General features: G+C 33.6%; 1 protein-coding gene across 1 annotated transcript in view; it reads right to left on the bottom strand.

Annotated features, from left to right (window-relative positions):
• LOC128989424 (nucleoporin Nup188) overlaps positions 1-14,547 on the bottom strand; it is a 54,504-nt gene that overhangs the window by 12,496 nt on the left and 27,461 nt on the right. Inside the window, exons 18-20 of the mRNA XM_054411313.1 lie at positions 13,970-14,108; positions 2,684-2,997; positions 1,361-1,527 (exon numbers count right to left, since the gene is read on the bottom strand). Coding sequence (XP_054267288.1) covers positions 1,361-1,527; positions 2,684-2,997; positions 13,970-14,108 — 620 coding nt within the window. The remainder of the gene's footprint in view (positions 1-1,360; positions 1,528-2,683; positions 2,998-13,969; positions 14,109-14,547) is intronic.

Below are 14,547 nucleotides of genomic sequence, written 5' to 3' on the forward strand. Positions count from 1 at the left end.
GGTATCGTTCTTTCCGTTATATTCTAAGCTTTCTCCAGAGGTCTGTCTCAGCGCTGTATGTTCTCCGAGCCGATCTTAATTGTAGCAGACAGCTGAAGTGCGTATTCGTAAACAGCTTGGTTATCCTCGGACCGATGACTGATGTGTTTTATTACGTTTATCATTGTTTTAGTGTTAAAAATCAAAAGTAGTGATATACGTGGTGCATTATAAGAAGATTTAAGTGATTTTGAAGGGCTGGTTGATGATCCTGAAGAAGTAGGTAGTGATATTGATGTAAATTATCAGCCAGATTTCTAGCTATGGTTAGGCTATGCATTCTTAGCTAAACGCTATGTACTGAAATCCGTTTATCACTCATAACTTATTTATTTTATAACTTACCTCACTATATGATTATATATTTGTAATCCTCATTAAATTTAGAACAAAATGGCTATTTTCAAATATTTATAGGCCTATAATTTATACAATATCATTGAGCGCGAACTTATTTTTTTTTTCAATTTTTCCAAAATAATTTTTTTTTTTACCTAAAAAATTTTTTTGAAACAAATATTCCTTATGTTTTATGTATGATATTGAAGCCCATGTTTTTCCAAACAAAATGGTATATAGAACATTAGAATTAACATTGTTTTAAGCTTCTCAGATCCGTTTTAATAAAACCTTGCAAATGCGCCAAAAATAGGTGGACATTAAGGCCTAAACTATGGACACTTGGAGGGTTAATATATTTATTTATGATTATAAGTTACACAAGCTTTTTCTGAGCTATGCAATGGAAAATTGAATGTAGGTGAGCTATGAGAGTTCAAAACAAACAAATACATATAAATCCTGGTCTAGAGCCTTTACTTAAAAAAAAATACATTTAAAGCTTTGGGTTCTTATTTTGAGCACCCTAAGCCAGCACAAATTTTATGAATTTCATTGTAGATATTAGCCTCCGGATTGCAAAATAATATTAAAAAGGTTCAAATACCTGCTATTAGGCAATCCAATCTAGTTGCAAACACAACTAGTTTCAACTCCTATGTGGAGCCATTATCAGGCTGTACAAGGATCTTTTTCTTTCTTCATACGAAGAACATCATATGAAAATAACTTTTTAAATAATGAAAATAAAACATTTAACACGACACAAACACAAATACGAAACATTTATGGTAACTGATTGACGCTCTTCTTATGAAGAAAGAAAAAGGTTCTTGATGATGGCTCCACAAAGGAGTTGAAACTAGTTGTGTTTGCAACTATATTGGAATGCCTAATAGCAGGTATTTGAACCTTTTAAAAATCTGATGAACTGTGTTCACAAGACACGTCTAATCATAACTATTTTTAAATGACAACATACTTGATATGTTGGCTTGTGAGAATGTTGTACACTCAAAGAATCTACAGCAAGCAGCCAAGATGTTGTATGTAGCAGAGTCTGTAAAAAACTTGTAGTGATGAGCAAGTTGGGTCAAAATTGATGAAATCTTCTTCAAAGCCACTAAACTCTCATCCTTCACTCCTTCTCTGCAAAATAAGATTTTTGAATTAAGTGTATTGATTGATCCAGTTCAAAATATAAATATTTCAATGCTGTCTTTAAAATCACCCTTTGTTTAGTATCCTTTCAGGCTTGGTTAAAAAAAAATTATTTTTGGTTTTGGTGGCATTCAAATAATTTGGAAATCTTTTAAAATGGGAATCTCACAATTTTATCACACAATTTTAATCCCAGGAAATAATCTCAATGTTGCCGTGATTGCATAAACAATCACATTTTAGAATTGATCCAAAACTAAATTAAATAAATAAATGGTATTGGCAATTTGACACTTACTTTCTTCTGTTAGCTTGTCAAAAAACATTACCATAGATAAGCGATGGTAGTAACTACCTATGATATGTTATGAAGGAAAATCATAAAAAGTTTTTAACCGTATTTTTTACAGCAATGAGGGTTGTAATATTTTGTTTTGAGTTAAAAAAGGATGATAAAATACTACATTTTAATCAAAGTAAAATAAAAGTAGAATCAGATTTTACTTTTATTTTTTTTACTTTTATTGCAGCTTTATGGGAAAAATCACTGATAAAACTATTTTCAAAAAATAAAAAATAAATCACCTGGAGATACCATGGATTAGTATCCACATCCCAAATTTAATCCAAATCGGACCACAGGTGTGGTCTGTAGCTCTGTACACATCCACACACATATACTATCTATAGGGGGAGAAAGAAAAAAAAAATGGTAAGGATTGTTTTAAACAGATATTTCTAAATTGCATTTTGAAAAAATTGAACTCACATATGAGATTTGGGACTTGATTTTTTTGACACATACAGTAGACTCCCTCTTATTTGGACTCCTTGGGACCGAGGCCAGTCCAGATAACGGGTTTTCCGGTTAAACCGACATCCCCAAAAACTCGTTAAAACGTACTGTTTACTGTGATATTCGACTTAAATTTAGGAGAGCATTGTATTTAAAAACGTGATCACTGGTCTCAAATCTTTCCCACGAGAACAGTCGTTTCAGTACTGCCCACTTCCTGCCGATCTAGTCTGGTTAAACCAATGTGCTGATAAAAATTGTCTGGTTAAAGAGATGTCATTTCCGCCGAGTGTCATAAGAGGGAGTCTACTGTACTAAAATTCCTGGCCTAGCAGTAGTATTACTTACAATTTCCAAGTGGTGACCAACAGCAGATAGAGCTCTGCCAGGTTGCTGATTGCCAACATGTTCCCTTGTCGGTTGATTTCATTCATCAAAGCAAACAACGTGTGAATGCACAATACATGCTTCTGTGAGTTTGACTTCTCTGAACCACCTTCTTTCTCGTCTTTCTTCCACAGGTCAGGGAAAGACTTGACAAGAACATAGATGAATTCCTTCCAAGCTATCAAGTTCTTGGTGCTGTCCGCCGTGTGGGTCAGGTTAGCTTCATCTTCTCCCAACTCTTCCGGCACAATGCCACGAGACTGGTCAGTACAGTACTGCAACAAAGAAATTGAATTTTGTAGTCAGTAACATGTTTTCAAAGTCAAAGTCAAAACATTCTTTATTCATTGTTTTGTAGCGTAAGTACATTGAACATGCGTCATTTCTTAAAACTAATCCTTATAATACAATTTCTGTCAATAAGTACAATAATGTTAAAACACCATCATTTCTGTTGGCAAATATTAAATTTATGGCCGTTAGTTATTTTAAAACTCATCTAGTGAGTATAATGCTCTCTCAACTAGGTGTTCTTTTAATTTTCTCTTAAATTTTGAAAACTCTTGATTTGAGTCTATTATGGTAGAAATTTTGTTTAAAAATTTATATCCTATATAATTTGGATTTTTCTCAAACATTTTTACTTTTTACAAACATGTCACGTTTCATAAACCAGAATCAAATTTATATTTTGGGAATAGAAGTCTATTCCCAAAACACACAGAACATAACCGAAGGATTATTTAAGATGCATCACTAAACCTCAATCTAGGGTTGGCAAGGCTTGGAGGGCAATCATCGTAAATGCAATTTATTTTATGATTAGTCATTAAGGCAAATTATGGTTAGATTTTAAGGAAAAACTATTTAGCTTTGCTGAGTTAATTAGAATCTAAAGAAAATGGAGAGTAAAGTAAGAGACTTTTCAACTCGTACTCTCTTGAAAAGCTCCACACTAGGCAGAAATATCAGATCATTCATTTCATAGTTTTTTGGACCTATACAACTTATCTAACCATTTTGTCTGAACCTTTGAACTTTTGTCTGGTCCAAGTGTAAAATGCAAGTTTACTGGTCTCTTTGGGGAGCTGAAGTAGAGTCAACTTCGCCACAGCTGTAAATTCTATTTTAATATTTATTTTACTACAGATAGTGTCACGGTGCGTGGCTCCTCGCTGGAGCATGCGTACTGAGAGCTTTCCCCCACTACGCCTCGATGTACGGTACAGTACAGTCACGTTCAATTACTGAAGTTGTGAACTATAGTTCGGCCGCTTAGAAAACGACCTGAGCGCTAATGCTAAACCAATGCTGGAGGAGGTCGCTTTCTAAGCGGCCGAACTATAGCATCAGCTGTCAAATTAGTTTGCTTTATGTTTACGTTTTTGTATTTTTCTGTCTCTCTCGCACTGCCTCCCCTACACGCCAAGCACGGTGAAACGGTCTGTACCAGTAATGTTAATTGCACAACCTCTGCACAGTGAACATGGAATTGAGTTTAGAATCTTATCTGTACCACATGTTGCTGAAATTTCTTCTGTAGTGACCGCTAGTGCGAGGGGTGGCGACCCAAGGTAATCCCAATTCGTGGGAGCAGGCAACCAAAGTTACCTTCTTGAGTACCAGCCCTAAACTGTCTGGCCTGGGTCACATATTTTTACACCATGAATCATGATATCACAGCTCATCTACCTTTCTTTCTTTCGAAATTGTCATATTTAAAACTTTTTGGCCAAATCAGATTCCATTGCAAAATGCTCGGATCGTTAAACGTTTCTTGTTTCATCGTGGATCGATTGATACTTTTTAATTTTTTAATCACACTGAAAGCTCTCCTTGGTTGACTCCCGGATGGAACGAACGCAGAGATATCTTGATTTGTCTTTTTATATCGAAGAGATCTAATATGTTTAGGAATGGGGTGTCTTAACCTAATTAAATATTTCTGTTAGACCCGGCCCCTAGGCATCTACGCATTTGCCCCACTGTCGCCAGCCCTGACTTACCCTGTCTGTTGCATAAGTTTTGAAATGACAATGGTTAATAATACAGTTTGAAATCTCATTCGTGAGAGCAGTCCATTCTTTGAGTCTTTGGATGAATGAAACTAGACATTCCATTTTAAAATCAGAAACAGGTCACAGCTTTAACACGGCAACATGATATCAACTTCTGTTACTCATCTTGAAAGTTATAAATCTTAAAATATTTTTACGCTGTATCTTATAAATCAAAGTGCACAGGATGAAAGTATTTATCTAAATAAGAAGTAGAACGGAATCAAATCAAATCTTAAATTATTTCTCTCCTTTTGTTCTTTGATCTGTAACTTCATCGAGGTTTTGAGACATTTAGTGAGATGTATGAACTGGTTGGAACTGGCTCGATTGTAGACGAATAGGTAAAAAAATTTTCCTGACGATCGATTGTAGCTTCTCTCTCATTCGGATTGTGTATGTTCGCTTTGGAGGTCTTCCTCGTTCCATTATTAATGTTGTACATTAACCTTGAAAACATTTAATAGTAATACGAATTTAAACCAAACTGGAATATAACTATTCTTTAAAACTGTTGTTTAAACAAACCAATACACTTATTTTTTTTACACGTAAATCAAAATGATGACAGTAAAAATAATCTGTATAGGCTGTTTTTGTTAACTTAAGCTACAAAAGGTATTGAAGATAACATGGCCACTTTGAAGAGCTGTAAGACAGAAACTGGATTTTCCTCAGCCTTGTGACCAATTCCAATCTATTTCTCGTGGCCAAATACTCTAAATTAAAGAAAAAAAGAAAAAATCCTAGGAGAGGAAAAGGGTTTGCCCGTAAATGTTCTTATTTTAGATTATATGGTACAGTTTGAAGATCACAATATCATTATGTTTTTCTAAAAATATTTAAATATGAGTTTTCAAATTTAGTTAAATTCTACGATTGGCCTTGACTCTATCCTTAGTATTTGCGCTACAGTTATTTGATAAGTTACATCCATAAAAGTTTCAATACTATTTAATGTTTGTCACTTTAGAACACCATTGTGTTTTCTTCATGCATAAAAAGGATTTGATAGACAAATTCACAGAAACGAGACCTTTTTAAAAAAATGCAATTAATTTAATGAAACAAAAATTGAGAAATTTAACATAAGTAGTTTGCCAATAATTTCCAGACTGATATTTGGCTTGCGGTACTGGATGAATTAATACATTTTACAAATTTCACTCCAAGTGGCCATTCCAAGAGTTGTTTTGTGAATTCGCAACTTGATTGTTTGGCAGATCCTGCTAGAAACCTTCAGCAATGCTGGAATCTGAGGAGAATCTTTTTCCAAGAAGTTCATCATTCGATTGAGGTTTTCTTTCATCAGTTTCCTAGGAAGATTCACAAGTGTTCTTTGGTATCATGGAGGAAACAGCCTGTTTCGATCACAGAAGATTTCCCCAGAACACTATGTTGATATTCTTCATCGACTCCTAAGGCCAACTGTAAAGTATTTTTCCATGATAGAGTAAACATCCAGGATTCAATCAGAGGAATGTGCCACAACCTCTAATCACATAATCTTAACATCCTGGATTCCATACTAAGAAATCAATGTGGAAAAAGCTACGCAGAAGAAGATGAAGTCGGAGGTCTACGAACTTCTCAAGTAAGTTCTCAGAAGAGGAGTCACAAGGCAAGATGCAATCTAGTCAGGAGAGTCAAAGATTGCACAGCGATGTCTTGTATCCTAAAATCACAAAGGGCTTTAAGTCAAATTAATAAATCAAACGTTAATAACGCTGTAAACATATTTCAATTAAGTATAAGTTCCGTACTGTTAAATCTAATATGACCTCAACAAAAATAAATCTGCTTTCATGTCCCAAGGTTTCAATGAAAATGCAAACAGCCATAGAATCTTATCTGTAAAATGTTCATTTTGTGTTTCTTCAAGCATTTATTGCATCAGACTATTGAATGAGTTCAAATTAAGCTTTACTTATGGTTTTTTGGTGCATCCCTTTTATAAAGTGGGCGATCTTTCATTTTATACTATACATCTGACATCGCCAATGACACTGTATGTCTGTTTTCGTTAGTATGATAAATATTCATCATTATGTTTGTTAAAAACCTTAAATTTTCTCACCTTAGCGACGTAGTTTCAAGTTAAATCATCTTTAAAAATTCATGATAGGGATGCCATCGTTAGGAGTTTTTAAAAAGTAGTCGTAAAAGAGGTGTCTTCATCGGTAGGTATGAGAGAGGTGTCTTGATCGGTAGTCATAAGAGAGGTGTCTTGATTGGTTGTCATAAGAGAGGTGTCTTAATCGGTAGTCATAATCTAGATGTCATAATCGGTAGTAATAATCTAGACGTAGTCATAATAGGGAGGTCGCAGTCGAAAACAAGGCATTGCTGTGCAATCTTTGACTCTCCTGACTAGATTGCATCTTGCCTTGTGACTCCTCTTCTGAGAACTTACTTGAGAAGTTCGTAGACCTCCGACTTCATCTTCTTCTGCGTAGCTTTTCCACATTGATTTCTTAGTATGGAATCCAGGATGTTAAGATTATGTGATTAGAGGTTGTGGCACATTCCTCTGATTGAATCCTGGATGTTTACTCTATCATGGAAAAATACTTTACAGTTGGCCTTAGGAGTCGATGAAGAATATCAACATAGTGTTCTGGGGAAATCTTCTGTGATCGAATCAGGCTGTTTCCTCCATGATACCAAAGAACACTTGTGAATCTTCCTAGGAAACTGATGAAAGAAAACCTCAATCGAATGATGAACTTCTTGGAAAAAGATTCTCCTCAGATTCCAGCATTGCTGAAGATTTCTAGCAGGATCTGCCTAACAATCAAGTTGCGAATTCACAAAACAACTCTTGAAATGGCCACTTGAAGTCAAATTTGTAAAATTTTAATTCATCCAGTACCGCAAGCCACAACAGGAATTTGGACATCTTGCCCCAATTTTAACGAGCAGGATCAGTAGGGGGTTTTTTAGCATTCTTGGGTTTTGGGGGTATCGTGTTTATTCTTTTGTACAAGGCCTCTTCCTTTTGGTACTCGTAGACATTTTTTATAGAGTGAGCAGTCTTGAGAACCACAGCTGCCACAGTCACAGTGTAAAACATGTGATGGATCAAGCTCATTTTCACGGTGCAATTTAATTTTGTTCAAGCTAAATAAAAATCCTTCGCTTTCATAGAAAATTAAAGAAGGAAGTCTTGTGTATCTATGGTAACAAACTGTATTTAATATAATTTTGTTCCATATGTGATGAATCTTGACACTTGTTATTTTTAATTTTTCAAATCTATTCTCTGCAGGGCAAGTCTTTTATAGTTTGATCAAAATGATGAATTTAATGCACTTAAAAAATGTTATATTATAAAATCAGTTGGATATATCAATGTCAAAGGAACAGATAACTATTCCTTATTGCATTAAATTATATTTATTGTAGGGTTTGCTACTTGCCTATTTTGGTCTACTTTTAACAATCATTTGTAGATGAGTTAGTTTGAGAATGTGAGCTGTGTTCCAAGTTTTGGAATAGACTAACCATGGAGTATGTTTAATCTTTTCCAATTTAAATTTGCTTACACTGCCATCTATGTACATTCTTTGTAATTTAATTCATATAAAAAACAACCCCTTAAAATTTTCTAGCTATTCTCATCCATACAACACGAGGCACAAAAACAACCTAGTCACACCTCAAATCAGACTTTCAAAAACTTTAAATAGCCATTATTACATCCAACATATTTTCTTGAGACATAGGAATTGGCTAACTCAGGAGCTCGCTAACTCGGTCGTGTGTCGGAACTGGCTAACTCTGGAACTGGCTAACCGTCTCAGTCAGGAATTGGCTAACTCCGGAACCCGCTAACTCGATTTTGTCTCGTGGCGGAATTCGCTACTCTGGAAGTCGCTAACCCGGCCGCACCCACTGCATGGAGCGTTGCCAACCTTGCACGACAAAACAATCGTACATTACCGTATTTCAAAATATCAGTGTCAATGAAGATACAGTAAATGTAATTGTTTTTGTTATCAATTTCACTTTTAACAGATAACTAGCCCAAAGTAATTCAAAGACAATTATTAAAAACATCATGAAAAGTGTTTTTTTTTTTATTTAACTCTACAATGGCCAGTTAAATGTTTATGATTTCGATCTTAAATATAAATGCCATAAGTATAAAAGAAAATAATAGAGTTGGAAAATATTGAAAAGGTACTAAATAATTAAACCTCTACGAAATTAAGCTAAAATACGCGCTAGTTCTCAAACACGGAAAACAAATTTAATCGTAATGTCATCAAACTTCAACCATCAGTCATCAACCATCGTAACTTTCATAACTAATTCATAGATTTAAAATTAAATGTTCGTCGTTGAATCGTCCAACTTACGTGTAAAAATATGACATTAGACTAAGCTTTTATCTAGGCCTAATAGTTTAAGCCAAATCATTGTAGGCCTACTAGTAAATAGTTGCCTAATTCTAAAATGTGTTGAATTTTTTAATAATAATGTTACATGTTTTAAACAGTTTTTAGATTGTACACCTAAGCACCACTAGTAAATAATAGAAGATATAATACTCGTATAATAAAACGTGACAGGGTAATTTTAATTCACGATTCTTAATCAACGAATTGACGGATTTTCTCAGTTGGGTTTCCTTTACATTGGTTTCACAATCGAAATAAACTATACCAAGCCATTGCTCGGTTCATCGTTCCCCGGTACTGAGCTACTCAATAGACAATAGCTTTGTTTTTGGATAAGATCAAAGTAATTTTAGGTATGGCCACAATTCATAAGAATTGTAACAAACAAGAACGCCTGGGTCGATTTAGAACCAGCCTGGAGAAAAACTCCAGACTTTAAAAAAGTAGGCTTACTGAAAGACGTAAAATTAATATTAATTAAACAAAATTAAGAGGATGACCCGGGTTCTACACTAATAGCCTACGATGAAAGAAATTTACAAGTTGTATTTATGCATAGACTAATTTTTAATGCAATCTATGAATAAATTAGGTCTACAACTTTATAATATTGTATTGATAAATATGTATTTAAATTTAATAGCTCTATTTAAAAATACATTACCACTACAATGTATTTCTGGACTGACGTTTAACGTCTGGTTAACGTGTAAATTTTATCACGATTTATGATTCAATTTTATGATTCAAGGTTACAAGCCCAGTATATAAAATACGAACTCAATAATTTATTTTCAGAAGTTCAAAAAATGGTATTTATTCGAATAAAAGAAACAAATGGCGAACTACCAAAATAGATATTTCATAACATGTAAAAGATCCAAATTAAATGTACATTTTTATCTTTTTGCATACCATTAAGCTACTATTTAAGTAAGAAGCCCAAATATAAAACATACTCCCTTAGCCTATATTAGTATATTTCTAATCCTTATGGATCAGCTGAAAACAGTTTTATTGTTAGTTCTGTCCGGTGCACTGTCTTTAGAGGTCGTGTTTTGTTTACAATTGTTTCTTGTTTCTAGTCATTTAAAACCTCGTTTAACCAAATAAAACGTTCTAATCACAACTAATAACACGTCCCCAGTTATATAACCAAACAGTAAAGAGCAAATTATGAAGTTAACTATAGAAATACAATTTTGTCGACACTAGCGATCAGTGTCACCGGACATGAACTAGACGCGAAAAACGAGCTTCAAAGTTTACAATGGGATATAAAGTTTACTTGTGTTGGTTAGTCTATGGTAAGACTATAATGCATTTTCCACCCTAATAATCATGAGAATAATGTTAAACATACTTCTCTCAATATATTTATTTGATCAACTACGTTGCTCTTACTCCTAATAAATCGTAGGATACGACATTATGGTACCAATACTATATAGGTACTACACTTTCGGTAACACTGGCCAAAAATATTCGTGCTTGGCTCCCATTGGACGGATCGCGAGGCTTCTGATTGGGAGTTAGCGAGTTCCGCCGAGGGACCGAGTTAGCGACTTCCGTACGAGGACGGAATTCGCTAACCCGGCTCTAGAGCGGGTTAGCGGGTTCCGGAGTTAGCCAATTCCGAAACCGAACAAGTTAGCGAGTTCCTCTCATCGACCAAATTTGAAGATAGGGCTTTTAACATGGGGTTAGCGAGTTCCAGAGTTAGCCAATTCCGCGGACCCATTTTCTTCAACAAGCTACCCACTTGTTTTTGTGAACTACCTTCAAACCAATTTAAAAGAAAAATTACTGAATTTTTAAAATCAAAAGCATTCTACACGCAGGAAGAATTTTTAAATAGTGACATATCATGTTTAGATTCTAAATAGGATATTGTATACCTATATTGAAATTTATAATTGATGTATGATCTTTTTTTAAGTACTATTGTAACAATTCCTATTACAAAATGTTATGTTTAATGGCTGCAATAAATCTTATTGAATCTATATGGGTTTGGTGAAGTCGGTGAATTAATGTCAAATCGAGTATTAAAAAAATGTACAGGGTTTTTACTTTGATGTACATATCTAGCTAGGGCGAACAATGCATCTAAGCCTCTCTACATACAAAGCATGTGGAAATACAACAGTGCCATCATATTTTATCTCATTTGCATGATTTGTTGCCAACAAAGCCGGACTAGGTTATGAATGTAGTTCACCAAATGTTTAAGATTTGTGGTCAAATTCACTACAATTTATTGTCCATCCCATCCACTAAATACATGCACAGCTTTATGTGATCGAAATGGCCAAGGCAATTGACTGGGCTCGCATATCAATAAAGATCAAGTTTTACAGCAACCTCCAAGCACGATTTCACAAAACTACGCAATAAGTTAATTAATTAGAAACTAAGTTCAGGATGTTAAATACATTGGTCAATGTAGCAAGAGAAGAAATCAAAATTGCATAGACAAAACTCATGAAACAATTATAAGACCCCCAAAAAAAACTTTTTGGACAACCTAAAGCCGATAAATGACAGGAAGTACTTCGTTCAACGAATTCATCAATCACGTTTTTTAAGGTACACTATCGTCATACTCATTATTATGCTTATCCTCCCTTATTTAAACTAAGATTTTAAAAACTTAACTCTATCGCAGTTAGCTGAATTTACATAAAACCTCAAGAGTAACTTTCGATTTCGACGGGTTTTTCCCTAGTTCTTTATACAGGGTGTCCCGGAACTCTCTACCAATATTTTAGGGCATTGCTCCTGGGTAAGAAACATACCTAAATATCATATTTAAATTGTCCGAAAATCCTTAGTTACTCACACAGCCGCCATTTTGTTTCTTCAGTTATTAATTTTTTTCTAAAGAATGGTCAAACATACGAAATGGAAACTTTGCACAAACTTTTATGACAACTAGACAAAGCTACCAAAAAGTTATGACGATTTTTCAAATTCATAAAACAAAATGGCGGCCGTTAACAATTTTGTTTCTTAAATAACTCGAAAACCGTTGATTTTACAAACATTTTAAACGGCCGCCATTTTATTTTATGAATTTTAAAAATCGTCATAATTTTTTGGTAGCTTTGTCTAGTTGTCATAAAAGTTTGTACAAAGTTTCCATTTCGTATGTTTAACCATTCTTTTGAAAAAAATTAATAACTGAAAAAAACAAAATGGCGACTGTGTGAGTAACTAAGGACTTCCGGACAATTTAAATATGATTTTTATTTATGTTTCTTACCCAGGAGCAATGCCCTAAAATATTGGTAGAGAGTTCCGGGACACCCTGTATATTTCTTTTATGATGTTTATTCTATTCAGATTACCTACTACGAAAAATGTAGTTTAAGATCGGGCATTAAAAAAACCCAAATTAGCAAGTTGATCCAGAAAGCCAGAAGCTACAAACTAAAATTTGCACTTGCAAGACCTTTCTTCCATTATCTTACACATTTGACCACCTTCGTCAGTTGTTTTGATGTTCATCTATTTTTTCTTGGCCAAAAAAGATCTATTTTGTCTTTTTTTCTTAATAGTTCTTCACTGTTTACATAGGTACTGATTATCTTTCTTTTTTGTTAATTTCTTCTTCCCAAATGGTCCTAGGGCCCCTGTATCAGATGGTAATTTTCAATCTTTCTCTTCCTTAGATAACATTTTGACTGAACCAATTCTAGTATTTAAGTATTTAAAATAACTGCATCCATAAGAAAAGAACTGAATAAAGCTTCTTTATTATGGTAAAATACATTATGACCCTCAAAGTCTGTCCATGAGAACTATGATCCATATTAGCAGAAATCTACATGCAAGAATTACAAGAAAAACATATTCTATCTGACACTAACCCATGCTCAACCAAAATGAAATTTATCCATGTTTGCCTCCTGGATTGATAATGAGTAATTTTTGCAATCAATCAATCAATCAATCAATCAATCAATAAAATCTTTATTCAATATTAGTACTCTGTACATAGAATGGTGTCAATATTAATGAATACTAAGATACATTATAACTAAGATTGGTTAATAATAAGGCTGTCAAAACAAAATATATAGTTATATGCATGAAAAGAAAAACAGAACTAAAAACTTTCTTTACACATCATTTTTACATGGGAATTCGGAGAAAGAATATAATGTTAAATCAATAAGATATTTTTTTAGTTGATTTTTGAATTTATTAATATTTTTCTCAGATTTAATGGCTTTTGGTAACATATTATAAAATTTTGACCCCATATACATTGGCTTTTTTTCATAAAATCCAAGTTTATGTTTGTCAATGCCAATTCTATTCCTGAATCTTGTATTATAATTATGAGTATCTCCAACAAAATGAAGTTGGTCCTGACGGTTTTTCACAGAAATTATAGTTTCATAAATGTACATTGCATATACAGTCATGATACCAATTTTAGAAAAAACAAGAGTTGTTGGTTTATTGTTTAAATGTTTTCACCAGAGTTGAGTTTTTGTTTGTCAAAAACGTTTGCATTATATTATTTTTTCGTATAGTGGTGAATTCAATTATTTTATGTTGATATAACTCCCTGTATTAAAATTAAAAATTTTTAAAATTTAAAATTTAAATTTTTTTTTTAATTTAAATTTTTATGTTTAAAATTTTTCTTAATCAGCCACTTTTTGAGTACATTTTCCCAGTTAAACATCATGGTAATTCAAAACTTTAGGCTGCAAAATAAATCAGTTTAGTTGTTTGTTCTTCTTAGTTTTACACAAAACTGACTTCTAACTTACCACAGATAGTCGGGTTATGTGGCCTTCTTTGAAAAGGTCTGTCAAAAATTTCTTGAGAGATTCGTGTACTTGGTCCTTATACCAGAATATCTCAGTTCCGAGGCAGGTCAGGATGTAGGCAAAGGCTGGAATGACTTGTCTGAAACAAAATACAAACATTTATTATCTTCATTGTGGTGGGAGTAGCCTCCGGATTGCGAATAATAACTAATGATAGTGGTTTAAATACCTTATTCTGGCAATCTGATTGTTGTATTGCACAACTAGTTTCAACCTGCTAAGAGGTCATCATCAGGTGCGTACAAGGATATTACTTCATATGAAGGTTGTCAGTAACAGTTTTTTACACTTACACATACACACGAATAAACACATAATGCGCAAACATATACAGCCAATAAAATATAAAATTGAATTCGACAAGCGGACCCGTGTTGATAATGCGGAAGTTGAAATTAGTTGTGGAATACAACAATCCAGGTAACAAGCCAGAATAAGGTATTTGAACCACTATCATTATTTATTATCTATCAATTATTAAGACCAACTTTAATTCAACGCTGAATCTTTATGGATTA

Source organism: Macrosteles quadrilineatus, unplaced genomic scaffold, assembly GCF_028750875.1.
Source record: "Macrosteles quadrilineatus isolate MER2022 unplaced genomic scaffold, UCM_ALF_1.0 Scaffold_3__2_contigs__length_128488019, whole genome shotgun sequence".
Lineage (NCBI taxonomy): Eukaryota > Metazoa > Arthropoda > Insecta > Hemiptera > Cicadellidae > Macrosteles > Macrosteles quadrilineatus.